The sequence below is a fragment of the Brachyistius frenatus genome, unplaced genomic scaffold (assembly GCF_029030835.1).
Source record: "Brachyistius frenatus isolate BFR_SWC_R1_liver_20210118 unplaced genomic scaffold, ASM2903083v1 Contig_108, whole genome shotgun sequence".
Lineage (NCBI taxonomy): Eukaryota > Metazoa > Chordata > Actinopteri > Embiotocidae > Brachyistius > Brachyistius frenatus.
The window spans coordinates 1,099,685-1,124,995 of NW_027210707.1; the positions used below are offsets into that span (position 1 = coordinate 1,099,685).

A 25,311-nucleotide genomic window follows, 5' to 3' on the forward strand; every position below is an offset into this window, starting at 1 on the left:
CAGTTTCTAAGACAAGCGGTCTCTTAGCAGGTGGGAGCCTGTCTTTCTAGTAGAGCACATTACTAGCAATGATATATGATATTTACGCCATGCTATTACCAGTCATATTATATTTCATATATATATATATATATATATATATATATATATATATATATATATATATATATATATATATATATATATATATATATATATATATATATATATATTCCACACAAAAAAAAGAAAAAAAGAAGACGTTTATTTAGGTTTTTGAAATCGACTGGACCAAACTGTAACAGAATTTGATCAGTAGTAGACAAGTAGAACCTAAAGGGGGCAGTAATGTGACTAAAAGGATGCAAACTACCGGAAAACTCTAGAAGAGAAGAAGACGTTCAACATGTCTGCGCCCCAACAGCAAGGTGGTAAAGGAACAATATATTTTTTTTATAACACACACGAATAGTCAGTTTAGACCGTTTTTTTAAACAATTCATGAGTGAAACCGTTTTCGTTGTAGCCACGTGGATGTTTCCGATAGCGGGGGAAAAAACTAAAATAGGTATTATTTGATTCTAAGATGACATATTAGCTCGCTGTTAAGCCCTCAGAGGTTGTTTTACTTTCTCAAATATTCTTATGTTTTGTAGGGTGAGCCCTAATTGTAACAACGCACCAAAGCAGTCACATGCTTTTTTAAATTACAACTTCAAATTTTGTAGTAGTCTCAACTTCCGACATGGTAAACACGGCGGATGGTAACTGCTGACGACGTGAACGTTTTTACAAAATTTAAAGTTTCATCGATATAAACATCTGCCTGTCGTGTGATACACACGCCGAATTCAACAACGCCTATATTGTGTGGAGATCCTGTCATCATATGGCATTTGCACGCCTTGTCTTTTTTGTAAGGAAATGAAAACATGTAAAATCATATAACTTTTGAATGAAGTTTGGCTCGAACATTCCTAGACTTAGAGAGGGGCATGTGCCAAAGCCAAGTCTTTTCAGGATCTGTTCGCTACAGGGCTACGAAGTGACTCTTCCAACCAAAGCTGAGTGTGCAATGGCCTGCAGAAGACTCGTAAACCTTCTTCCAAGAGGACGGGAGTGTCTGTGGATACCTCGTTTTCAACAAACACAACATGTCGTCAGCCACACTCTTAGATTTCATGCCAGTAAGCACTACGTCAGAGCCAAAAGAACTCTTCACACCAGTGCACCTCTGATGGTGAAGCTGCTGTCGGTGGACGAGCTGTTTGCCCGGAGGTCTCTGCGGGAGCACCTGAAGAAGATGGAGGCGGAGTACAGCGAATGTTTACGAGCAGTCAGCGGCAGCGAGCCGGAGGAGCAGTGCAGCGAGGACGAGCTGAGGGCCAAGAGGACCGAAGTGGCCCTGCTGGCTCCTCTCATCCAGAGCATCAGAGAGCTGGACACCAAACAGAAAGAGATGGCAGAGACCGAGATGCTCCTGAAAGGTGAGACAATGAGTAGTTTTCGAGTGAAGGTAAGTGGAGAAATAGCTCTAATCACTAAGTCACACTTATTTTGTGAGACAGCAAGAAAATTACTCTCAGATCTTTGAGTTAGTTTAGAAATACAGAAGCAATGATGGAGTTGGTAGATTGGATTCAAACACTGAAGTTTCAATAGATGTGGGCAGTTTACGCCTGGCAATATCCTGTGTGTCGGTGACCAAATAATGCCAGGTGTGCACAGGCTCAGAAATATTAAAGGAAAGACAACACAGTATAAAGATGGTCTGTTCTTCCTCCAAGATGAAGATCTAGCCCTGCGAGAGCTGGCAGAGCTGGAGAGAGAAGGCTTTTTGCAAGATATTCAAGATCTTAGACAAAAGGTAAATTGTCACATTATATTTTCACTACAAGATCCTGCAGCATTACCCTAATGATCTATTTTTGTTGCTGTACTTAATTGCACGACTGATATCACATTACATCTCTGTGTTCAACCAATCAGGTCCTCGATCTGTTGGTCCCCGAGGAGGAAGCTGATCTGAGTGACCTCGTCCTGGAGGTCACGGCCGGTGTTGGAGGTCAGGAGGCAATGCTGTTCACTGCTGAGGTTGGAACGTACTTATATTTACTATTTATTTTAAACTATTCTTTTTTTTTAATTTTTTTTTTATAAATGACTACATTTATTAACAGGTGAGACACACAGGAAGGGGCACCAAAAAAAAAAAAAAAATCAATAATATTTTCTGTGTATTTACATGCTGCTGTGCGGTCTCGCCTCCTCTGAAGGTGTTTGACATGTACCAGGGCTTCGCTCAGCACTACGGCTGGTCCTTCGACGTCCTGGAGCACATGACCAGTGAGATAGGTCAGTGGACGCTTTGATTACAGCCACATTAAAGCATCAGTTCTGCCAGAAACAGAGTGAATTCATTATCGTGGGGTGTTTTCATATGAGAAGGATGTTGAGTAATTGTGTTTCAGCTCGTGACTGTAACATAGAGCGTGGAAGGAAAGTTAATACAGCTTCATAACTCAGTGATAAAACACAAAGTCCTGCTGTTTCTACTTTGTTACATTACTGCATATATTGCAATAACAAGTAACAAACACAAGGGGGAGTCTGTGGTCAGCCACAGACATGGAGAATGGTCAGTGCCCTCAAATACTGCCAGGAAGAGAAACAGGGAAGAAATGTTTGAGAAAAGTTTTCATTGTTCATCCACAAAAAATTAATAAAGCAAAATCGTGAATTAAACACAAATTATTGCCATCTCTGTTTTATTGTGGTGACAACGTTATAGTGGTATCATAAAACTGAACCGTGTCTTTTTAACTTCAAGTAAACTGACCTTTCAAGACAATAGAATATTTATATAAAGTGAATTCAAGAAATTAAACATCTGGTCTTTGACATAAACTTTTTCAATAACAGTATTTCACCACACCATTTTACACTGACAGTGTAAAAATCACCCGCTTTATAAATCACTCACTACTGAGTGCTGATACTTACTGCTCCCTTCTGACCAGGTGGACTACGTCACGCCTCGGCCAGCATCAGCGGCCCGCAGAGCTACAAGAGGATGAAGTTTGAGGCCGGAGTTCATCGAGTTCAAAGGGTTCCCAAGACTGAAAAGCAGGGCCGAATGCACACCAGCACCATGACTGTGGCTGTGCTGCCGCAACCCACTGAGGTACGGCTGCACGAGCGAGATGGACGGCACGAACAACCTGCTAATCTGGGTTGTGCTCAGTCTTGCTGTCAAAACAACCCAGTTTCCCCACAAGAAACAGTGCAGATCAAGTAAAAGAAAGATTTGGAGATCATGTTGTTTCGTTAATATGTTGTACGTGCTCTTGAAATGGGATGTTGGAGGGAAAAAATTATGAAAATCAGAGATGAACTGCAGAAATATAAAAAAAAAAAAAAAATTGGCTTGACCCAATAGAGGTTTAGATAAAATCTTAAAATGTTAACACCTGCTTTGTCAATTTTTTTCATTAAGTAGGTTTGTTCTTCTAATATTGATCTAAATGTACATGATGACAGAGCGTTTGTGTGTTCTCGTCAGATCTCCTTCACAATAAACCCAAAGGACCTGAGGATAGACACGAAGAGAGCGAGTGGAGCTGGAGGTCAACATGTGAACACCACTGACAGCGCAGTCAGAATAGTTCATCTTCCAACAGGTAAAAAAACAAAAAAAACAACACCTGCTGCTGGAGAATAAACAAACTTCACAGTTTAGCTGAATAAACAGTAGAACGTGAGTCATCGTGGGCTGCAGGGCTGCTTTTAGTCCGTCCTCAAATAGAAGCTAAACTCAGCCTTTGTTGGACTTGTCTCTGCTGTGTTTACAAAAAAGTGACAAATTGCCCTTCATCTATCTTCTGAGTAAAAGTAATAAGTAAGAATAAGACAGATTAAACATGAGAATAGAAACACCAGTGCAGTGTAAGATATGAAGGAATTAACACAAATTTGATTTAATTATAGGCAACAGCAAACGAAACAAAAACTATCGACCCTTGATTCTAGAGAAAGGAGAGTTTTTTCTGGTAGTTTGTTCCAGATATTTGGTTCATAAAACCTGAATGCTTCTCTATATTTACTTGTCACTGTGAATTGTTTCAGCAGATTTGTCCCAGATGACCTGAGATGCCTGGATGGCTCATAATGAAGCAGCAGATCAGAAATATGTGGGAAAAACTGTCATTTAACACAACAGAAAACAAGTGTCAGGCCATTTGTACTCTGGATTTATCATTTTAAATATCTCCAACCCTGGAAAGACGACTTCCTCCTTCCCCCATGACATTTCCTGAAGTTTTACGCTTTACATAGCAACATTTTTGTATTTATATTCTTAGAAAATAGATACAGAAAGATTTGTGTATACGAACATAAATCCTTTCTGTTCCAGCAGGCTGGTCAGAGGCCATGTCTGAACTGAGCCCGATGCTTGATGTTGCCTACATCTGGGTCACTTTCAGCAAAACAAAAAAATTGTCTGAGGTCTGACTTTTACATAAGAGTAGTTATGAAATGAGCACCAGTCAGTGGGAAGTCCTCATTAAAGTCGTTCTCTAACGCCTCTGTGTGTTTGTCAGGCGTGGTCGCAGAGTGTCAGCAGGAGCGGTCTCAGCTGAAGAACAGGGAGAAAGCCATGAAGGCTCTGAGGGCAAAACTGTACAGCATGAAGCTGGAGGAGGAGACCAGCAAACGCTACAACCAGCGTAAAGTACAGGTGAGAGAGATGTTGGATTCAAGTGGGTGCAATTAACCAGTCAAAAAAAATAAAATGTTGTTGGCTAAAAAGAGGTGAAAAATGAAGAAAGGGGAGGGAAAAAGGATGCTGGGAAAATAAGAGCTTTCTTTTCCTCCTTAGATCGGCACCAAAGGCAGATCGGAGAAGATCCGAACTTACAACTTCGCCCAGGACCGCATAACAGACCATCGCATCGGCATGACGGTGCACGACGTGAAGAGCTTCCTGCTGGGGGAGGAGCTGCTGGACGAGATGAACTGCTCGCTGCAGGAGTTCTCCAACCAGGAGACGCTCGTGGAGCTGCTGGAAGAGAGCAGCCGGGAGGCCTCGCGACAAGTTCGACCTTGAAACTTCTGTGATAAACTCTGTAACGTTGGTCGTTCCTGCTCTGCCTTAAATTGTGCAGAGAAAACTGAGGAAAAACACCACGATGGACGACAAGGACGACTAGCCTTGATACTTCTGCTCATCCGGAGTCAACGCATTTTTTTTTTTTATTATTTCAATACACACGGAAAGAGATGATAAGGAATGTTAGCACACACACAGAAGTGGCCAATAAAAAGACTGAAGAATGGAGTGATCATAAAGTCTTTTGTTTTGATGACTCATTAGTGAAGAGAGTTAGATTCAGGCCACATTTATTCAACAGCAGTCACTCTCAGTTACTAAAATATTTCTTCTGCTACTCTGATGTTATGCACTTTATTTAGCTTTTTTTTTTTGCCTTTTTATTTTAATGCTGATGTAATACAACATTTTTGCTTGCGGGACCAGAAAAGTATATATCTATTTACATCACCACTTGATAATGATTTCTCAAACCCACATGTTCCCATCTAAAAATCATAATTAAATCAACATTCTTTCATTATATCTCTGAAATCCAGCCATTTGTATCAGATTAAATTTTACTATCATAAAAAAAAAAATTATAATAAATCCAGCAGATATTCACATTAAACAAACTGGAACCAGTCAAATCTTTAGCATTTTTTTTGTTTTTGTTTTAAAAATGACTCACTAAATTAAATTGATTGTTAAATTACTGCAGGTTAGTTTTCGTAACTATGGTTTCATAAATGTGTCCTAATTTTTTTTTTTTTTTTGTTTAGTTTCAAGCTCAAATAAGTTAAAACGGTTTGTTTGGCAACGTTCAGTTCACGAACTACATTACCCACAATGCCCAGAGCGCTGAGGTTTATTAATCGAGTGCGGACTCATCGTACCGCTCCACTCGCCCACTCTCACCGGGCAATTTTCTCACAGCAGCAGTCGCATCCAGCCAGCTACCGTTAGCTAGCCAATAAGGGAGTAGCAAGTCATTTTTTTTTTATTTAATTTTTTTTTTTTTTTTTTTTTTCCAGAGGAAATTGCGTCTTCGTATCTCAACATTATGTCATTTCACTGACTAGTTCTTTTGGGAAAATGAATTAGATTTTTTATTTATTTCCCCCCCCCTCTACCAATGCCAACACGTCTCCTGGAAGACGCATTTTCCTGTGTAAAGTCAGCTTTTTTTTGTTTTTTTCCCACTTCGACCTCGATAGCCGATCCGGGTTCGTTTTGACAAGCGAGAGGCTCGTCTGTCCGCCGCCGCCGCGTCGTCGCTCCGTCAAGCCGGGGAGGTTTGGACAAAGCCAGTCAGATGTTGGACGGTAAAAAACACCCTCGGAACTCTTGGGTTTTCACTCCGGGTCTCGAAATCAAACTATCGAGCTGATCATCCGTCGTGAAAGTGCCAGTAACGAAAGAGGGGAGGTCTGTTTCTGGGGAGGGCGAAGAGTTTTTGATCTCGCACCGGGGTGGAAGGAGGAGGAAGACCCGCAGAGAAGAAGGGACGCAGGGGGTGGAGGGGGGAGAAAAAAATCTCCTAATGCCAGCGATGGCAAACGAGCCGATCATCCTAAACGTCTATGATATGGTAAGTAGAAAAGGAAACGCTGGTTTTTTTTTTTCTTATTCATTTGCTGCTATTTTGTCTACAAACTGTGGCTTTGAGAGTGTTGTTTTGCCATGTCAACATAGCCAGGACGCCACGCCAAACTATATTCTGAAAAGGGCTTTTTAATGTTGCCTTAGTTATCAGAAAATATATAACGATTAAAGTAAAATACTTAGGACTTTTTTCACATGTTTAGGAACAACTCTTCAATTCGGCATATCTTTACAACAACAAGCTTAGCTAATTTTCATGCAAATTCCCCCTCTTTTGGTAAATTGTTCACCTGTTTCTCCTCACTTCCTTTCTTCCAAAATACACAACGGAACATGAGGCTGAATCAACTGCTGAAAGTTTACTTGACATACGGTGCCGTTAGAAAGGCCTTTCAGCTATATGTGTATATATATATATATTTTTTTTTAATCCAGAGCTTTGTAAGTGTACTCAGTGCAGTTATAATACACCTGCGTTTTCAAATGGGGCCATTTGAAGCACTGTGGAAAAGTTTTGAGTACTTGAAAGCCAAAGCTGACTCACATTTAATGCTCCCTTGCTCTGATAACATTTTATTTCCATATTAGGGCTGGAGCAAAAATGGTCTTAAGTGGACTTTTTTTTTTTTAAGCTACTGTTGCTCCATCACAATAGAGACACAAGTGAAATCAGGAGTCATTCTTTCTTCACGTTGTAAAGGCAGCATATTTTTTTAAAGAAAAGTAGATGGAAGAAAACTCCGGGATTCCCACTGGAGTGAAGGTAAACTACAAGCGTATGTGACCATTTACACTGGAAAGGAAGCATGTTTGTTGCAGAATGAGGTTGAATTTGAGTCACAATGTTGTCACCACTCAGGGGTGAGTCAGAGGGGAGGGAGGCCTGAAATTGACTTGATGATGAATCATTGATTGATATGGACTCCCTGAGGCGGACAGACTCCACTTAAAATGGGAATTGCCCTGTTATAAAACAGATGGGGGGGGAAAGTGATTTTTGGGACAACGTGAATGACCTACTGGCTTGAAAACCACAACTTCCTGCATATGTTCACAGGCCTTCGTTCCTCTCTGTACACCCAATGGTGTTTTTTTTTTGTTTAAATCTCCTTTTCCATCCCCTGTTTGTGTTCTCCATGCTCCTGCTTTTCTTCTGTTTATCGCTGTCCCCTTTTAGCTGATAGTCAATATATCATACGAGACCTGAGGTCACGTGTGTGTGAATGGATTAACACTGAGAGCGATAAAGTCATTAAGCAGGACCTTGGAGAATCTGTACAAAGATGATTTTCTTGTAGAGTAAATTAGTGCAGTGAACATTACCTACACTGTGTGAAATTGTTTAATCCTTTTAATCTCTCCATCTTCACCCCCCCTCCATTCGTTGAATCCCTCTCTTTCTTACTTCCTTCCCTCCTTATTTTCACCTCTCCTTCAGTCTATCCCTCATTATTTCCCCTTTCTTCTGTCCTCCCCCTCTCTTTCACTTCCTCTTTTTTTTTTTTCACTCGACTCGTCAACCACATTAGTTTCTTCTCGGTAAAGTCTTGGGAGAGCTTTTCATCTCCGTCTCACTTCCATTCATGTGAACGGCTGCGGGGTCTTCGTCACACTCTGACATGCAAAAGTTCACAGAAGCTACTCATACATATCTAACACGCACGCACACTTTTTTTTTTTTTTTTAAATATATTTGTGGGAGAGACAGAAGCAGTGTGCACACTTCATTCATTGAAGGAATTTTGTGGTTTGTGCTTGTGCATGCAGATCAACTCACACACCCATGCGTACATTTGGTGTCTGTATTTATTTGGGTGCTACTGTGGGAACATGATTTTGGCTCGTCTGCAGCAGTAAAGAATCACAGTGTGGCTGCGGTCCATTCATTCATCCCGGCACTTTTTAAAGGCGTCTTCTGTCTTTTAATTCGTCTGCTCAGACCCGAGTACATCAGGAGAAATGACGCTTCGGAAGCTTTAGATGGGGATATTTAGGAATTTGGGAGCAAGCCAAGCTGACGTTTCCCTCTACTTCCACTCTCTCTGCTAAACTAAGCTAATAATCTCCCTGATGTAGCTTCATACTTTGCTCGCTGAGTCAGGAGTGGTATTGATCTTCTCATGTAACTCCTGGCAAGAAAGTAAATGCTTTTATAGAGTTGCAACAGTTAGTTGATTCATTGATGAGTCGATAAAAAAAAAAAAAGTCATATCAACAGTTATTTGATAGCTCCAACTTCTGAAATGGGGGAAATGTGTTGATTTCTTGTCTTGCTATTACAGGAAAGGGGATATCTTTGGGTTTTGGACCATCGGTCAAACAAAACAATACGTTAGCTCGTCTTAAAAACAGTCCAAGATTGCAGGTATTCAGTTTATTCTCACACGGGTTAAAGAAAAGAATAAATTCTCACAGTTCCAATAGCTGGAGTCAGGAAGTCTTTGTGTTTTGCCTTGAACAGGGCCTTTCTTTGTTGGCATGTTAAGTGACTGGTAAGGTGACTGTCTATTTGCATGAGTGGAAGTCGGAGCTTTAAAGGTCAGAAAATGGCAGAAGTGAAGACGGTGGCATCTCGCTCTGCAGGATCACCGCCAGGTGTCCAGGCCGTTGCGGCGGCAGCGATTGCCACCACGGGAGTCGCGTGAATCTCTCTGCCATCTTGTGCACCTCTCTGAAAGACTCCGAGCATCCACTCAAACAGGACTGATGAAAAGTCCCCTCTCCATTTGAGGATCAATATTGTCATGTGACGTTCAGGAATATATGTGCAGACACAAGTCCAGGCGCCCCCACCCCCAATCCTCCACCCACCTCCCCTTTCTTCTTCCACAATTCCCTTTCTGTCATGGCCTCCCCGCCGTCCTACTCCCATCTCGGCTAAGTGGATTTCCCGGCCAGCTCTGAGTGCTTTAGTACGCCGCTCTAATGAGACGGCATTATCTGCACACCACCTGTCTGCCTGCCAGCCAGCACCGTGCGCTGCTTTATCTGCGAGTGCGATGGAAGGTGTGAGGATATTAGTTTCAACAGTGTCATGTAGCCGGATATTCAGCAGAGCAGGTTGTGTTACTCTGTGTTGGCTGCAGCGTCTTGCTGTGGATGCTGCTGTGGATCAATTAGCGTCATACAGCCGACACGATTCCTTCCTTCCTTCTTCTTTTTTGTACCGTCTAGTTCACAGGCTAACGTGGGCCCAGACAAAAGGAAGGAGTCGGGAGAATACACGGCTGCAGTGCTGCAAAATAGTCCAAAATATTTGACAACTTTCAGATATTTGTCGGTGCTGCTTATGCCGAGGTTATGCTGAGGTCAGTGAGCAGGACTTTTGTATTAATCGGTTAGTTTTTAGTGCTTTCGTTCACCAATTAGCCAACAACAATCAGGCCAAACTGGGGATTTTACTTTCTTACCGGAATGTACTGTAAGTTCGGTCAAATGACCGTCAGTTGTTCAGTGGAGGTGTGATAAGAGTTGCAGTGTGTTTGTAACATTTCCTTGTTTTAGTTGGCAACCAAAACTGTGGGATATGTACGGAAACAATCTCAAATTGGATCCAAAGTGGAAAAGTTAAACCTGCCTGACCATAACTTGGACTGGCAGCCAAATGTTTGACGACCAAAGGGAATTAAGGCTTTTTTCCTTCATGCCCCTGAAATGCCATCAAACAAACGTGGACACTGGGTATTTTGAGGTATCTTAATTTTTATGTTTATGTGTGTGAGCAGCTTATAGTGATTGTAGAGAGCCTTTGAGAAACCAGAAGTAACTCACCCGGGTTTTTGACTGTCTGAGCAGGAGCCGTTCAGCCAAGCGACGGCAACAACACTGACTTTCAAATCGATGGAAAAATTCAATTTAGCTCTTCTGTAATGAAGTAAATGAGTTAAATATGCTTTGAAATTTAGTTTAGAAAAGGAGAAAGTATTTAAATGCTTATCAATTCAAGTCGGAGGGTGCTGGTTTCCCAACACGTACAGTGGAAGAAGTTCAATTCATTTAATGTCAAGGGTTACAGGAATGTCAGATTAACCATTTCAGAATTGGTGTTCATAAACATCACAGACTAGTCAGTGACTGTGATAGTAATATTTATCTTACCATGCTACCACGTAGCCTAAATGTCATATCCTAAATATGATCCAAACCAGTATGATCAGGTCCATCTAACATTTTCGGATTCGTTCCACATCATTTCCACTTTTTCAGTCTACTTTCAGGAAGTCTGTGTGACTGCTGTAACACTTCAGTCAGGCATGTCTTCTTGATTTACATATTAAAAACAGGGCTGACTAAGAATATCTTTGCAGCTAAAAGCAGAAGTGACTTCTCAGTACACTCTTAATGTAGAAGCAGCAGAAATTCAGAATTTGTTTTGTGGCTGGCAGCCAGTTTCCTTCCCTCAACGTGTGTTTTCAGCTCGGTTCCAGTCAGCTCGTTGCCGCTATAGTTTTGAAGCGGCGATGAACACGCTTGGACTAAAAACAGAGCAAATTAGAGCAATAATCTAACTGCAGTTTCTCTTCATTCCTCTTCCACCTCTGTCTTTCTCTACCTTCTGTTGTCTGTCTTTAATTCATTAATAAACACTCCGGCTGCTCTCTGTGCTCTGCAGGATGCAGCTTTTAACGAGCTCTGAAGTAATGACGGCCAAGATAAGAGTCTTATTTCACCATCGAGGAGGAGGAGGAGGAGGAGGAGGAGGATCAGGATCATCTTTTTTTTGTAACTCCTGTGAATAGACAGGGAGGTAATCATTTTTGAATTTTCTCGCAGATTAGCTTTCTTGAAATATCGAGATTCATCCTACATGGAAGTTCTCTCTGCAGCAGCTGCTTTTGCAGTTAAGTGTTCAGGAATTAGGATTTAGATTTATTGTGCTAACTGTTCATGCTTTTTCTTTGTATAAAGTAAATTGCGGAGGCTTTTGGGGTACCAGACAGCTGCTGGTTTCTTCTTCAGCACATACGCATTTGCGGATTTTTAAGACTCTTCAGTTTTTCCGGACAGGATCTTCATAAAGCTCTCCACTCTTACAAAAAGCCCGGGAAAGAGAATCGAAGCAGTTAAGAAAAAGCCTGACACACCGACTTCCCATAAAGACCGTTTATAACCAGCAGGTTGTAGCAGCCAAGGTTTCTCCTCAGTCTGTGAGAACCAGCTGTTGTGGACACAGACGGCTGTTATTCCTGGACTCCAAGAAACAACTGCACCACTGATACGAACAGGATTTCGTATCCGATCAGCTGATGCGAGAAGTCTCTGGTGGTAAAAACTCTGCCGGTGGCAACGTCAGGAGTCACTGATTGAAGCTGATGCACATATTTTTAGATTCAGGGTGGTTTACACTTTCCATTTTGGATTTCTGTTATAAGAACATCCAAGAATATATTAAGAAGTCATTGAAAAATGTGCTTTTCTTTTTTAGTTTTCTTTACTGACAGAGTATTCCAGTGATTTTTTTTTTCCCCATCCATGAGTACATCGCAAGAGCCACTAAGCTTTTTCATTATGCCAATTTGCACTTGATTTTGTCAAAAGAGGCGTCCACAGCATCGAACGTTGACACCCCTTGGTTTAAATGATTACTCAATTATCAAGAGTGTTGCCTGTTTTTATGCCTCCTTGTTTTTGGGTTGTCCATGCGTCTGTCCTATTCTGGTGAATGGGACATCTCAATAACGATGAAATTTACTTCAAACTTGGCACAAATATTCTCTTGGTATAAAAGATAAACGTAATAGTTTTTCAGGGTCAAAGGTTCAAGTCATTGTGACCTCGCATCTATTCTAGGAAACTAAGTATTGGCTGGTTTCCTCTGTTTTATATCATTGTTAAAAGAATATCTTTGGAGATTTGGACTATGTAACCTCACCTTAGGTTTTGGGAACAGTATTGGAAATTGTTAGTTTTCTTATTCCCCCTTTTTTCTTTTTTTTACGTGTTGAAATAGCAGTTCCCATCAAGGAGCAGTCGGACCTGTTTTAAATCCAAATTAATCATTGCAAGATTGTCAAATCACGTCACTGTTAACGTTGTATCCACATTTGACGAGGGTTAAGCCCTTGCATTTGCCTGCAGCTGGTGGAAGAATACACTCTGGACTGAACACCAGTGATGTAGAACATTGTTTGTGTGACTAAATCTGCCAACTACAGTGACGATAATAAACACATTAGATTCAGCGGCCGGGGATGTCGCGTCAGCTTCCCACCCCTTCCCCTGCTGCACTGTCCTCTGTGATTAAACATCTTTCGCACACTAACGAACTCTGCCTAGCAACAGCCTGCCCAATCAGCTTGTAGCCCCTGGATGTCACACAGCCACTATTGAAGAGATGGGTAGTAATGTGAGAGATCTGGGCTGCTGCAGTTATTGATTTTGTGTGCTCCAGCTTATTGTCCGTGTGTGAAAGAGATCTTGTGTAAACATCAGGGGCTCAGACGTCGGACAGCGGCTATCAATTCTGCCCCTTCAGTTTCCGAATACATTTCTCTGCTTCAGGTGTATTTTATGCGATTCTTCTGATGTATCATGCTCGGATTCAGCATTTTGTGACTCTCCTCTGCGGAATTATGTACTGCAGTTATACTGTATATGCAGTATGTAGTTCAAAAAGTACAAAAAGGCAGTGACTCATTGAACACTACGGTATGCATTGCAGTACGGATATATTTCTTCTTCAGCTGCCCTCTGTGGTGTTAATGGAGTGAAGGGTACATTTAGAGACTGACCAATTTATCGGTTGGACGATTTTATTGGCGTATTATTGACCTCACACAGATATCTGTGTCGGCGTATATGAAGACTATTTTTTTTTAAAGAACATATTGCAGAACATGATGCTTGCGGTAATTTATACATTTTTCTTTTGGGGTTTTTAATTATTCATAGTTATTTATAATTAATGTTGTACAATTAATGGATGAGTTGATAAAACATTTATAACTGTAAACATTTTTGATTACAGAGTCATTGTTTAAGTAGGTCTGGGAAATATATTGGTATTATATTAAAATCTTGACATGAGACTCGATATTGTCAAACATTTTGAATATGGTATAAGTTTTGTCAATTCCTGGTTTTAAAGGCTCTATCACAGTGAAGTGATGTAATTGATGTAATTTTCTGAATTTACCAGACTGCTCAAACTTCATCCACTTAGTTATTATATCCATATTGCTGATGGTTATTAATAAAAAAAAATCTCTGTGTAAACATTTCGTGAAAGTACCAAATTGCTGCAATATCGATGTGAAGCTATTACATTTAAAATATTGTGGGGTTTGATTTTGTCAATACTGCCCAGTCTTAACTTGTATATCAAGGAAAAAGGCTTAAATATTTGCTGGTTCAGACTTGTTAAATATTATGATTTTCTGCTTGTTGGCTCTTTTATATCGTAATATATTTGCATTTGGGCCTCTTAGTTCGACAAAATACACATTTTCACAACATGATTTTGGCCTCTGGGGAAGTGTGATAAATGTTTTTCACTATTTTGACATTTTATAGACTAAACAATAAATGTATGTGTTAAAAAAAAATACATCTAAATTTCTTAAAGGAAAACGTGTACTGATTATACAGAAGTTTCTGTTGGTGTCGACCCATTACAGACAGACATTTTGTGGACGCCACACACATTATTATTCAGAGTGGAGTTAGTTAGAATAACTGTGAGTCTATTTTGAAAATACAGCTTGTTAAATCAGTTAAAAATGCAGCACTGAATGCACAGAAAGTCGTGTCTTATTCTGTGACTTTGTTTTCCGTCCTTAGTACTGGATCAATGAGTTCACCAGCTCTCTGGGCATCGGAGTCTTTCACTCAGGGATTGAGATCTATGGAAGAGGTAAGGTTACCCAGAAATATGACACCACCTACATCAGCTCATCTGCCCGAGGATGCAGTTTCAGAGAGGAGGCTGTTTTTATAGCTCACAATACATAATACACACGTCACTGTGTTTCCTCCCAAATATCGCTGTCTAAAAATATGTGTTTTATAACGTTACCGGCTCAATTGTGTGTTTTCTTCTTGTGTGTGTGTGTTTAAGAGTTTGCCTATGGCGGACACCCGTACCCATTCTCAGGGATCTTTGAGATTTCACCCAGCGATGCAACTGAACTCGGCGACACCTTTAAGTTCAAGTAAGTATGAGATGTTTGGTGCGTGTGCGTGTGTCCATTGCTGTCAGGGACTTTGCTGGATTTATTGAAAGTCAAACAGTCATTATCCAGTTCTTCAGTGAGTCAGTCACACAGTCAGTAATTCAGTCAGGTTGCAACTCCTGAGTCTGTCAGACCGTCTGCTAATTCACTTAATAGTGTGTGAATCAGCAAGAGAGTCAGTCACTCAGTCCACTGGGGCGGGGCGATATCGTGGTGATCCTGGTGATTTATTCGGGGAAAAAACAAAACCCTCAATAACAATGAAAAACGGATGACTAATTTATGAAAAATGTATTCGACCTGCACAATCACCCCATCGTATCGGAGAGATGCATCAGGCCAAAACAAGAAAGTAAACACACACATGATGTTGGAAAAAGTAAAAATGAGCAACCACAACTCTCCTTAATTGTTGTGGTCTGTTGAAATGAACTTTAACAAGCCTTTTCCAACTTGTAAAAAGGTCATGTTAGCATCCCATCGTGTGTTCACAAAGCTAAGTCTGCGCTGCGAAACCTGCCATCTCTACCAATAGGAACCGAGCTATTGTTGACATCCAACAGACATGTTGAATTCATTATTAAAGCAGATTACTGCAGTGTAATCTATGTTGTCCGGTTACATGGGTAGCCTGGTTTCTCTGAGTAACCTTGTGCATGTAAAGGTTAGCGAGTCAGCCAGCTATTTACCAAGTCATGAACTGCTGGATACACTCGGCACTTTAATGCTGGCACCGTAAGCTTGTGTCAGGTTTGGGTCAGAAGTTACCGACTGAATTTAATTTTTTTTTTTTTTTTAAAAAGCACCCATCAAATAAACATCATACAACGGTCGCTTTGTTCATGACTCATTGATCTGTTCACGAGATTACAGGCCTTGTCAGTGAATGCTGTTCACTGCTGCAGCTGGAAGAACAGACTCACGAAACACATGGGTAGAAAGTACAGCATGTGACAGACATTCTTTTTCTTTTCACACTTTTTCCTCGTGGTTCACAGCCGCTGACGCGTACAAAGTGAAAGAAAATGAAAGATTACGCAGCGAAAAAGTAGAAAATGTCCTCACTCATCATGCGCGTAGGATGTTGTGGGCAAGTTAAAAGAAGGAAACTGAGAATGAAACTGCTGCGGAATAATTTTCATTTCTTTGTACCTATAATGCAGTACAATACATCTTTCTACTGACCATGTGGTGTTTGCATATTGGACTGCAGTGTGTTGTACAGGCTCAGTGATATTTTTTTTGATCCTGCACACGATTAGATGAGGTGGAAAAGAACAAGCTGCATGAGCATCAGGACTGCAAAAGCCAACTGTGTAAAACCCAGCGTGTGCTCTCAAAAAACCAGAGGTGTCGGGGCTGAAAACAAGAAGCTTTCGCCGTGATTGTGGGACCTTTGTTTCACAAGAGTGCAGCGTAAATGCCGGATTTGTTAGATTTGTACTGCGGCTGAAGTAGAGTCGGTGAAACGGTAGAGAAACCAGTCGGTTCAATATGTTTGGTGCGATTCTGTCTATCCTGAGCTACTGTGCTGCGGAGTATTACTTCTGCTCTAGTTGATCTGCCCTGTGGCTTTAGACAGACTCTGCCCGTCACACACACACACACACACACACACACACACACACACACACACAAACACACACTTGCCGTCTCCATGCGGGCCACTAGACCATAAGTATGGATCATCTGGGACAAATGCCTGCATATTATCCCACTGTGACGTGTCCCAGCCAAGAGAATCCAACACCGTCAGACTAAAATCATGTGTTTTCCTGTCGGTAATGCAGGAAATGAGCAACAACTCTGATCATCCTAATCAACTCTAACCGTTCTTAAAGTATGAAAGAGAGACGGCGGATGTGAAGAATTGTCATAACTTTTTCCACAGCAATTTTTTCCATGTCTGAGTGGAGCTTTAGTTAACATTTAAACGATATCTACTTATGTCTGACTCGCTAAAATCCTTTCCTTTAGCAGGTAAAGTAGAAGCCAACATCCCATGTGTGAAAAGGCACAAACCCTTTCCAAGACTTATTATTGTACAGACATAATGTTTTTGTATTTTTCTCCTCCAACCGTTATTTCCGTGTCACTCTTGACAGATTCACCAAATTCTGTACAATGCAAAAACTTGTCATTAATTTCTCATTTGAACTTGAATGCCATGTGATAAGAGTTTTATCATTAGATAATCAAAACCTCTTAAATTACCACGTAAGGCGACCAGTTTGGAAATCCTTGGACAGAAGCACTGCTCACCAAATAGCAGAGTATTAAAGTTTTATGTTTGTTTGGGCCCGTCACAATTATTAAATAATCGTTGGATTGCAATTATTTGAACTGTCTGCGATCATTTTGCATAATCATCAGAATACATTTGATTCATGTGTATAACAAAAAGAATCCATAAAACTAGCAAAAATATCACATTTCTGTTTTCCCCGTTTGAGATTTGACTGCATTTTCTTCTTTTTTTTTTTAATGATGTCATCTTGCTGCGCCCCTTTTTTTGGCACGAGCGGAGAATTAGTGCCCCTTCTTTATTCTTCGAAGGGTGCATATGTATAATTAAACTATTATTAGGCTTATACTTACTTATACTAACTGTAGAATAAAATGAAACACAAATGACAAATTGTTAATTGCAGTTATTTTTTTGATAAATAATCGTCTCCCTCCGTCTTTGTAGAGAAGCCATCGTCCTGGGCAGCACAGACTTCACAGAGGAGGACGTGGAGCGGATCGTGGAGGAAATGGGGAAGGAGTACAAAGGCAACGCCTACCACCTCATGCACAAGAATTGCAACCACTTCTCCTCAGCACTGTCGGAGGTACGTACTTCGTAAACGCCCCCGCATCGCTGCGGAGGAACTCACGGCGACTTGTTTAGTTCTCCTCACCCGCACCTTCAACCGAGTCCTGAAATGTAATCCTTTACTTTGTGTGAAAAGAAGTAGAGTCCCCACAATGTGACGAATAATACAAGCTTGTGGACATACAGGCACATGTAGATGACCTGATATGAGGTGCAAAAAAACAACAACAGGCTCAGTTAAGTGTACATCTTGATTTTTTTTTTTGAATTTTTTTTGAATGCCTCCACAGCAGCGACAGCCTTCGCTAGAGAAATTATGTTTTTGGTATGTGTTGGCCTCACTAAACACGCTTGTGGCCCATAACGCCATAATTCATGAGCTAATTGTGACATCATTTCACACAAATGTCTAACGGGATGAAAAGACGAAGTGGTGACATTTAATATCCAAAAGGTCAAAGGTCAACTTTACAGGAACATTACAATTTTGCTGCAAAAGCATTCTTCTGGCCATTATTTAATACATAACTCAGGAAAAGAAGGAGCGATTGTGACTGTATTTCACATTTGGTGTGATACCATATTGGTGACACTAATCTTGGGTGTCGACCTTTAAATTTTTATGGCTCTTCCGTGTTGTCGGGTTAACGATGTGTGTGACTCAGCCACGTCGGTAGAATTTGTGTCACCTTGGCAGCAAACATCCATATGGAAAACTCTGTGTTCGATCAGAATCGGCTTTATTGGTGAAATTCTTTCAAAGTCTTCCCTTCGTATATTATAGGAGTCCAGACAGACATGAACGTAAACTGCAACTTTACTGGAGGCATAAAACAGAGGCCATAATTCTAGTTTCCGTCCTCTGTGTGTGTGTGTGTGTGTGTGTGTGTGTGTGTGTGTGTGTGTGTGTGTGTGTGTGTGTGTGTGTGTGTGTGTGTGTGTGTGTGTGTGTGTGTGTGTGTGTGTGTGTGTGTAGATGTGTGGTTCCAATCGGCTTATCCTGGTGTGACTAATGAGCAGAAGTCTTACAGTTAGCATCTAGCACTGAGATGGGGATTAGGACACTGATACAAGCCCAGACACGCCGAGCCATCTGGGAAACACACACGCACGCGCACACACGCACACGTATACAGTGATAAAACACACATCTAAATAAATGCGCCCTTTCAAATGCAGATATTGAAACCAGGCACACAAAACTGCATCACATCAATATAACATTGACACCAATTTAAACGTATGCGGTAGTGACACGTGGGCGCACACAGTTGCCATCGGGAGGCAGACTTTCCCTCTGGGTTTTATTTTCGTGTTTACTGTCACCTCATTACCATGACGTAAAGAGAGAGCGAGGAGGAAATGATTGGACGCGTTGACGGTTGTTGCAGTTTTGAAAGATCAAGCATAACAATGAATTCTCCAGAGAGAGCACGTTTGATGTGCGCGACTCTGACGTCAGTCCCCTTTCTGAGCAGCGAATCAACACACCGAACCCCGTCAACACTCCGGTTCTGTCTCATTATGCGAGTCCATTATCTGGAGACATCTGTGCACTGTTGTTCATCTGAGAGACGGACGGGGAGGCACAAAACCAAAACCAGGAACTCCAGGACATTTGAATGTAGGACGGTTTAATTGAAAATCAGTACACCTGCTGCAGTGGCGTCTCTACTGGGTCAGTTTTCCCCTTTTGGCTATTCAAAGTGGACATATTGAGCATCACAAAGGGATCTCAGGCTAGATACCGCTCTCCTGCTGTCACGTGTCATCAACTGCCAATCTTCTGCTCTAATAGCTATTTCTACTTAAACAGTGCATAAACCGACATGTGTAATCATGGTAAGTCATCAACTTAAACCCTTGCAGAACATTTTAGCATCTTTTGAGCGACTTGCTTTGGTTTTACATCCCATAACTTTACTGCTTTGGTTCACTCATACACACCGCTTTCACAGATCATACCTGTAACCTGCCCAGCAACAAACTGCAAACGGACGAAGTCAGCAAACAGCTTAAAATGCATATATTTTTCCTTGGGAGGTGGTAGAGACCGAAAACTGAGCAAAAAGTAGAGTATCTGATGGATGTGTTGACGAGCCACTGTTGGCTAACGTGCTCGGTGTAGCTTCAGACAAGACAATTCAAAAGTGCTTTACATGAGGCATAAAAGGCATAAAGACAAGACGTGAGACTGGATTGTGTAAAAAGATAAACCAAACGTAGGCTATAATTGAATAAAACAGATTAAGCGCAGAAAAAGCACCACGGCTGCAGTAAAGTGTAATATCGCCAGGAAGGAGGTAATATATGTCAGGGCTATTTACAGCTTGTTGTACTGCCTCCAAAGTGGCCAAAAGAGTGAATGCAGGTTTTAGGTGGCCTGAAAAAGATCCCCTGTTGCGTTTCCTTTTCCTGCCTCCTATTTTTCTCCTCTGTTGCCTCCTGGTTATTTATTTTTTTATTTTTTTTATCAGGAATCACACTCGCCACCTGCTATAAAGGGCAGCTTATCTGTCATGAGGAGGGCCTGTTGGCGATTTGAAAGCTAGTTTTGAGAGCATTTCTGCAAGCACATAACAACAGTTTGAATTGCTACAGTATTTCTGTGTCAGTCAAAACACTAATAAACAGGTGATTTTCACGGATTAGCTTTGTCTCTTTGCTGGATGTTGGCCTCCTCCTCCTCCTCCCTCAGGTTGTGAGATCATCAGTGATGTAGTCATAATACAGAGGAGGCGCTGGTGTTTTGCATTTTCTTCTTGTCAAAACATTCCTGAAGAAAGTGAGGAATCCTGTGGCTGCAGCACAAACAAACTGTTTAATCTCGTAGCTTCTGTTTGGCAGCGTTTGATGTGCACAACATGCAGAATCAGCTGCTTTGCAAGGCGAGTGTAGTTAAAAGCAAATCCACTGTCCCCCGTCTCGTCGTGCATCTTAAAAGGCCGCCTGTCAGCAGCTTCGGTAAATGTACTGATAAAAGCACAATTAAGCCCTTTGACTGGGAAAACACTTTGAGTTTCTTGGAAGCCACTTGATGATAATTATCCTTCATGCAGACGGAGTTGCTGCCTGTGCCGGCATGCTGGTATGTTAAGAGGCGAGAGAAATATCCAGCAGACCTTTCAAAAGGTCCAACCGGACCTGCTCATGTACAGTTGGATAAAGCACCAGTTTCTTTAAAACGGAGAAAGTCAGGAAATTCCAGGGAAGGGCAGGATGTATTTTCTGGTTATGCATTTATTGTTTCAGATTTATTTCTTCCACAACGAGCTCAGCCATACGGGCATACTTCTGACTTTATAAACACGTAATATGTTTACATATGTATGAAATTATTTCTAATGTCGTCTTACTCTCTGAAATATTGCATCCGAGAGCTATAAAGTGATGATTTACTTGGTGGAAGTTGGATTTTTGTTCATCCATTTGTTCCCACCATTTAAAGCCGTGTTAATGAACCCCTCTTTCTGTCTTTATTTTCCCTCTTCCTTTCTCCCTCTCTCCTCAGATCCTGTGCGGCAGGGAGATCCCTCGCTGGGTCAACCGCCTGGCCTACTTCAGCTCCTGCGTGCCATTTCTCCAGAGCTGCCTGCCCAAAGAGTGGCTGACCCCGGCTGCCTTACAGTCCAGCGTGAGCCAGGAGCTCCACGCCGGAGGAGAGCTGGAGGAGGCGGAGGACGCCGCGGCCACGGCCTCCCTGGCCTCCATGTCGCCCTGCTCACCTTCATCCTCCTCCAGCCCCTCCTCCTCTTTGCCTCGTCACTCTCGCCACCAGCCCCGGCGGTAGAGGTCTTGCTGGGAAACTATGGGCTGGACTCGGGGTCACAGAGACGGTCAGGGTAACGGAACACCTGCAGCAGCTGACACGGTCCAGCTGCAGCCAAAAGTCACGTCGGAGTTGTCCTCGAGCGAGGCGCTGAGCCGCCGCCTGCTCTGGGTGAGAATGTCAGCCAAACCTCTACAGCCATCCAGAGCACTGGAAGGGGGGGGTTCTCCTTCGCAGAGGAAAGGCGCTCACGCTGCTCACAAAGGCAGGAAACTCACTTTCATCTCTCCCACCCTGTTCGAAATCCAGACGAGTTCCCCTCGGGTCTCTTTCATTATTTTACCTGCCAAATTGCTGCGTGTTTGCCCAACCAGAGTGTTTCAGGATTTATCAGCCACGACCAGAGTTTACCAGCGTTTAGTTAGTGAATGGTGCTGATACCCACCTCGTTGTAACCGGTGAGAGCGGATACTGATAACGAAACACAGGTTTGCGTCGGTTTTATAACCACGAACTGGTGCTGAAAGTCTGACCTTCAAAACGCTGATTTGGCAAGAAATCAAGGTTTGTCTCTGGTTTCTTCTTGTGACTGTGTTTACATCAACCTCTGACTGGTTTCACTTTACCGCTCGTTGTTAATTTCTCAGTTGTTTGGAGGTGATTAATCAAACTCATCAGCCACATAGAGCTGATTCAGGACCTATGAAAAGCCGCCACAGCTGATTTTAATGGCCTGAGAGACCTGCCAGTTATCATGTCTCAGAGACACCATCAAGACACACCTCAGAACGTCCTCTGAACAATGCTGCATTCATTTTGTAGAGAGACTTGAAGGCAGGCAGGCAAAGGGTGAAAAGTCAAGCGTCATAGAGCGAGATGTGACGAACTTTAAATACTAAATTCTTCAAAAAAAAAGTGGCAGAAATAGTTGTGTGATGATTTAGAAACAAAACAAAAAAAACAAGCAGAAGAGTTCAGGAGTTAAAATTCCTGCTCCTTCTTCGCCTCTGCACAGCTGGTCAGCCACTGCGTGATTAGGTTGTGAGCGATGAGTTGTCCGTTTTGTAAAGTTGGAACATTTTAGGATTCAATACTGATGTTTAAAAAGTGCAGCAGGAGGTGACTTCTGAAGCTGTTGATCGATCTGAAAGATTACCACATGCTCGAAGAGACAAGAAAGAAAAATGTTCTGTTACATAAAATCCAAATTTTTATTTGTAACTTTTTATTTCTTTCGACCTCTAAAATCCTTTCAAATTAAACCCACTTGGAAGGAAGAAATTGAGGACATTTTTGTCACAATTTAAATAATGAGGGGTCCCAAGTAAACCTTATTTACTGCTATAAGTGTCTTTTCACGTTTAACATTCACATAAATGTAGGGGTTTTATTTTTTAATTTTTTTTTTATTGTTTTTGGAGAATGCAATCAACGTTAAAGCACTACTGTCCCGGTCAAGACAGTGAATCCTTAACGGAAGCAGAAGAAACCTTTCCAGGCTGCAACTTTTGACTGTTATCGTGGGTGTTAAATGTGCACAAGCCGAGCGCCGGTCCAACTTGATCTGTGGCTGGTAAATGTCCTGAACGTTTGGCTGCTAAAATCCTGAAAGTAGCAGGTTGAAGTTTTAAATCTCTACACTTTGCCTCAAAATGCTGTGTGTGCATCAGGACCTCAGCCTTTTTTTTTTTTAATTTATTTTTTTTATATATATTTCTATCAAAGCAGGCTGTAAGTCTGTGAGCAGCTCGAACTAGAACTACAATACGACCAGTTTTAGTTTCTAAGGATCCCTGGACGGGTTCAGCTGGGGGTTGTCTTTACTTCCCAGGTCCCCGTCTTTGTTCTTTGATGTCAAACCTGTAGCAGCTCTTCAAGTCCTCAGTCACATCCCGGAGTAACCGTGCATGATTTGATCAGATGGAAACCAATAAAGTGAATTTATCAGCCTGTAATCTCATAATCATGAAGTAGCCACAATTATTTCTTCCATCAATATTGTTTAGAAAAATGTTATAAATAATTTGAGAATTAGTGCAGGCAGTTTTGTAGAGATTAGACTCTTCTTTCTCAGTGAGCAGCTGCCAAGGTGCCTTTGAACAAGGCACTTCACCCACATGTGTTCCAGTGGGCAGCAATGGACAGCTGCCAGGAGTTTGTTGACAGCGAGCATCGAAACATTTCATTTTATGTGAGGACGAAACTCATAATTTCCTCAGACAAGTCTTTTCTTCTAAGTACAATTTTACACTTTTCACAAAGATGCTGCTTTTCCAAAATGATGAGCACCTCGTTTGAAACTCTACAGATGCTGTTAACAACAACACAAATGCTGCATAAAGTGTATTGTCCCAAACAAGAGCCATGGAAGCAGAAAACTTATTATGATGGAAGTAAATGGACAGTGAAATCTGACAAATCTTGTTTTTCTTTTTTTCTTAAGAAAAAAAAAAATCCTTATTGTATTTCTATGATATAAAGACTCTGGCCTTTTTTGTCTGTTTTGTTTATGTTCGATAAACTCAGGACTCTAAAAGGCTTTGTAATATAATCCTTAAAACTTTTTTACCCCACAACCTTACGTTTGCGTTGTCGTTGCTTTTTCTAATGCAGTAGTCACTCCATAGAGCTTTTCAACAGCGCACTGTGGCGGTGCACTTTTATACTCTTCTCTTTGATAAGAAAAAAACAAAACAAAATGCCCAGAGCTTTTGTTTACAACCTGTTTGTTTGTGAGCCTGTGCTGCTTTTTGTTATCCTGTTGTATGTGCATGAATGTGTGAGTATGAGTGCACACTTGTAATGTAGAAGATTTAGTATCAATGAGCTGTCAACTGGGCCAAAGTTCCCTACAAGACACACACACACACACACACACACAATCATATTCTGCGAAAAGGAAAACCACTATTTTTTTCTTATTTTCTTGGCATATTTCTCAAGATATTGCCACATCTTTACGAGATTTGACGTCTTCTTTGTGTCCTCATGCTAGTTCTGGGACGTCTTTAGTAATTTGGCACCGTGGCAACTATTTATGATCATAAAGTTATTTTCAGGATGTTATTTTCAAATGAATAAAACGGGATCAGTGCTACAGGAAACAGTGAAATATATTGATTCCTCTCGAACCAGCATATTTGTCTGATTTGGAGTGAAAGGATTTAACTCAGTTTATTGTCAGCTTAATGTTACTTTTCAGGTTTCAGTGACTGAGCTTTTATGTTTAATGCACAGACTGACACACACACACACTGGTACCACTGATGACGTCGCCCCCTGCTGGCTGTTATTAGTACTGTTACTGAGGTTTCCTGTAACCTTCATAGCTTCAGGTGGTGTTCTGCTGTTACACAATCATTTCGGTCCACTGACGAACACACAGTATCTCATCAAATCCCAATTATCCACCAGCTTAATTGTTACTTCATAATCATAGCACCACGTTTAAGATTTAAAACATTTAAATGACCAAAGATAGCTTTAACTTCACCACACTTTCCCCTTTTGTTTTTGTCAGCAGCCTTTGAATCATCATCACTTTTTCATTCTTTGTGTCCATTTATTTCATTTTAATCGTAAACATCCTATACAATTATTATTTGTGAGAAGCTTGCACCACTTGTAAATGTGCTATGACTGCAGACCGGGAAACCTCAAACCCCAGAAAAAATACTGACTCACTGTTTTACAGTGAACTTTCAGAGACTTCAGAAGAGCCGAATACATTTGTACCATGTTGGCAAGTTATTAAAGAAAGTATACAATCTGTGACTTCTCTTCAGTTTCATGACTGTTGTGATGTCTTAGTTTATTGGTCATGCTTCATTTACTTCTAGAAAATGACTAATGAAACCTCCTTTTTTATAACTGCATG

General features: G+C 41.3%; 2 protein-coding genes across 2 annotated transcripts; both read left to right on the forward strand.

Annotated features, from left to right (window-relative positions):
* Positions 1-367: 367 nt before the first annotated feature.
* On the forward strand, positions 368-5,087 carry mtrf1l (mitochondrial translational release factor 1-like). Its single transcript, XM_069712291.1, has 8 exons — positions 368-1,466; positions 1,767-1,846; positions 1,969-2,073; positions 2,256-2,334; positions 3,000-3,163; positions 3,542-3,659; positions 4,581-4,717; positions 4,859-5,087. The coding sequence occupies exons 1-8, from the start codon at positions 935-937 to the stop codon at positions 5,084-5,086; spliced, it is 1,443 nt and encodes a 480-aa protein (XP_069568392.1). The 5' UTR covers positions 368-934; the 3' UTR covers position 5,087.
* Positions 5,088-6,259: 1,172 nt separating this feature from the next.
* Positions 6,260-25,205, forward strand: desi2 (desumoylating isopeptidase 2). Its single transcript, XM_069712217.1, has 5 exons — positions 6,260-6,662; positions 14,456-14,528; positions 14,733-14,826; positions 17,540-17,681; positions 21,177-25,205. The coding sequence occupies exons 1-5, from the start codon at positions 6,615-6,617 to the stop codon at positions 21,453-21,455; spliced, it is 636 nt and encodes a 211-aa protein (XP_069568318.1). The 5' UTR covers positions 6,260-6,614; the 3' UTR covers positions 21,456-25,205.
* Positions 25,206-25,311: the final 106 nt, after the last annotated feature.

Excerpts from the sequence above, each read along its gene's own strand:
- mtrf1l (XM_069712291.1), top strand. The coding sequence starts at position 935 with ATGAAGTTTGGCTCGAACATTCCTAGACTTAGAGAGGGGCATGTGCCA. Across the intron at positions 1,467-1,766 it reads GACCGAGATGCTCCTGAAAG|ATGAAGATCTAGCCCTGCGA; the intron begins GTGAGACAATGA and ends TCTTCCTCCAAG. Across the intron at positions 2,335-2,999 it reads GCACATGACCAGTGAGATAG|GTGGACTACGTCACGCCTCG; the intron begins GTCAGTGGACGC and ends CCTTCTGACCAG.
- desi2 (XM_069712217.1), top strand. The coding sequence starts at position 6,615 with ATGCCAGCGATGGCAAACGAGCCGATCATCCTAAACGTCTATGATATG. Across the intron at positions 6,663-14,455 it reads TCCTAAACGTCTATGATATG|TACTGGATCAATGAGTTCAC; the intron begins GTAAGTAGAAAA and ends TTCCGTCCTTAG. Across the intron at positions 14,827-17,539 it reads GGCGACACCTTTAAGTTCAA|AGAAGCCATCGTCCTGGGCA; the intron begins GTAAGTATGAGA and ends CCGTCTTTGTAG.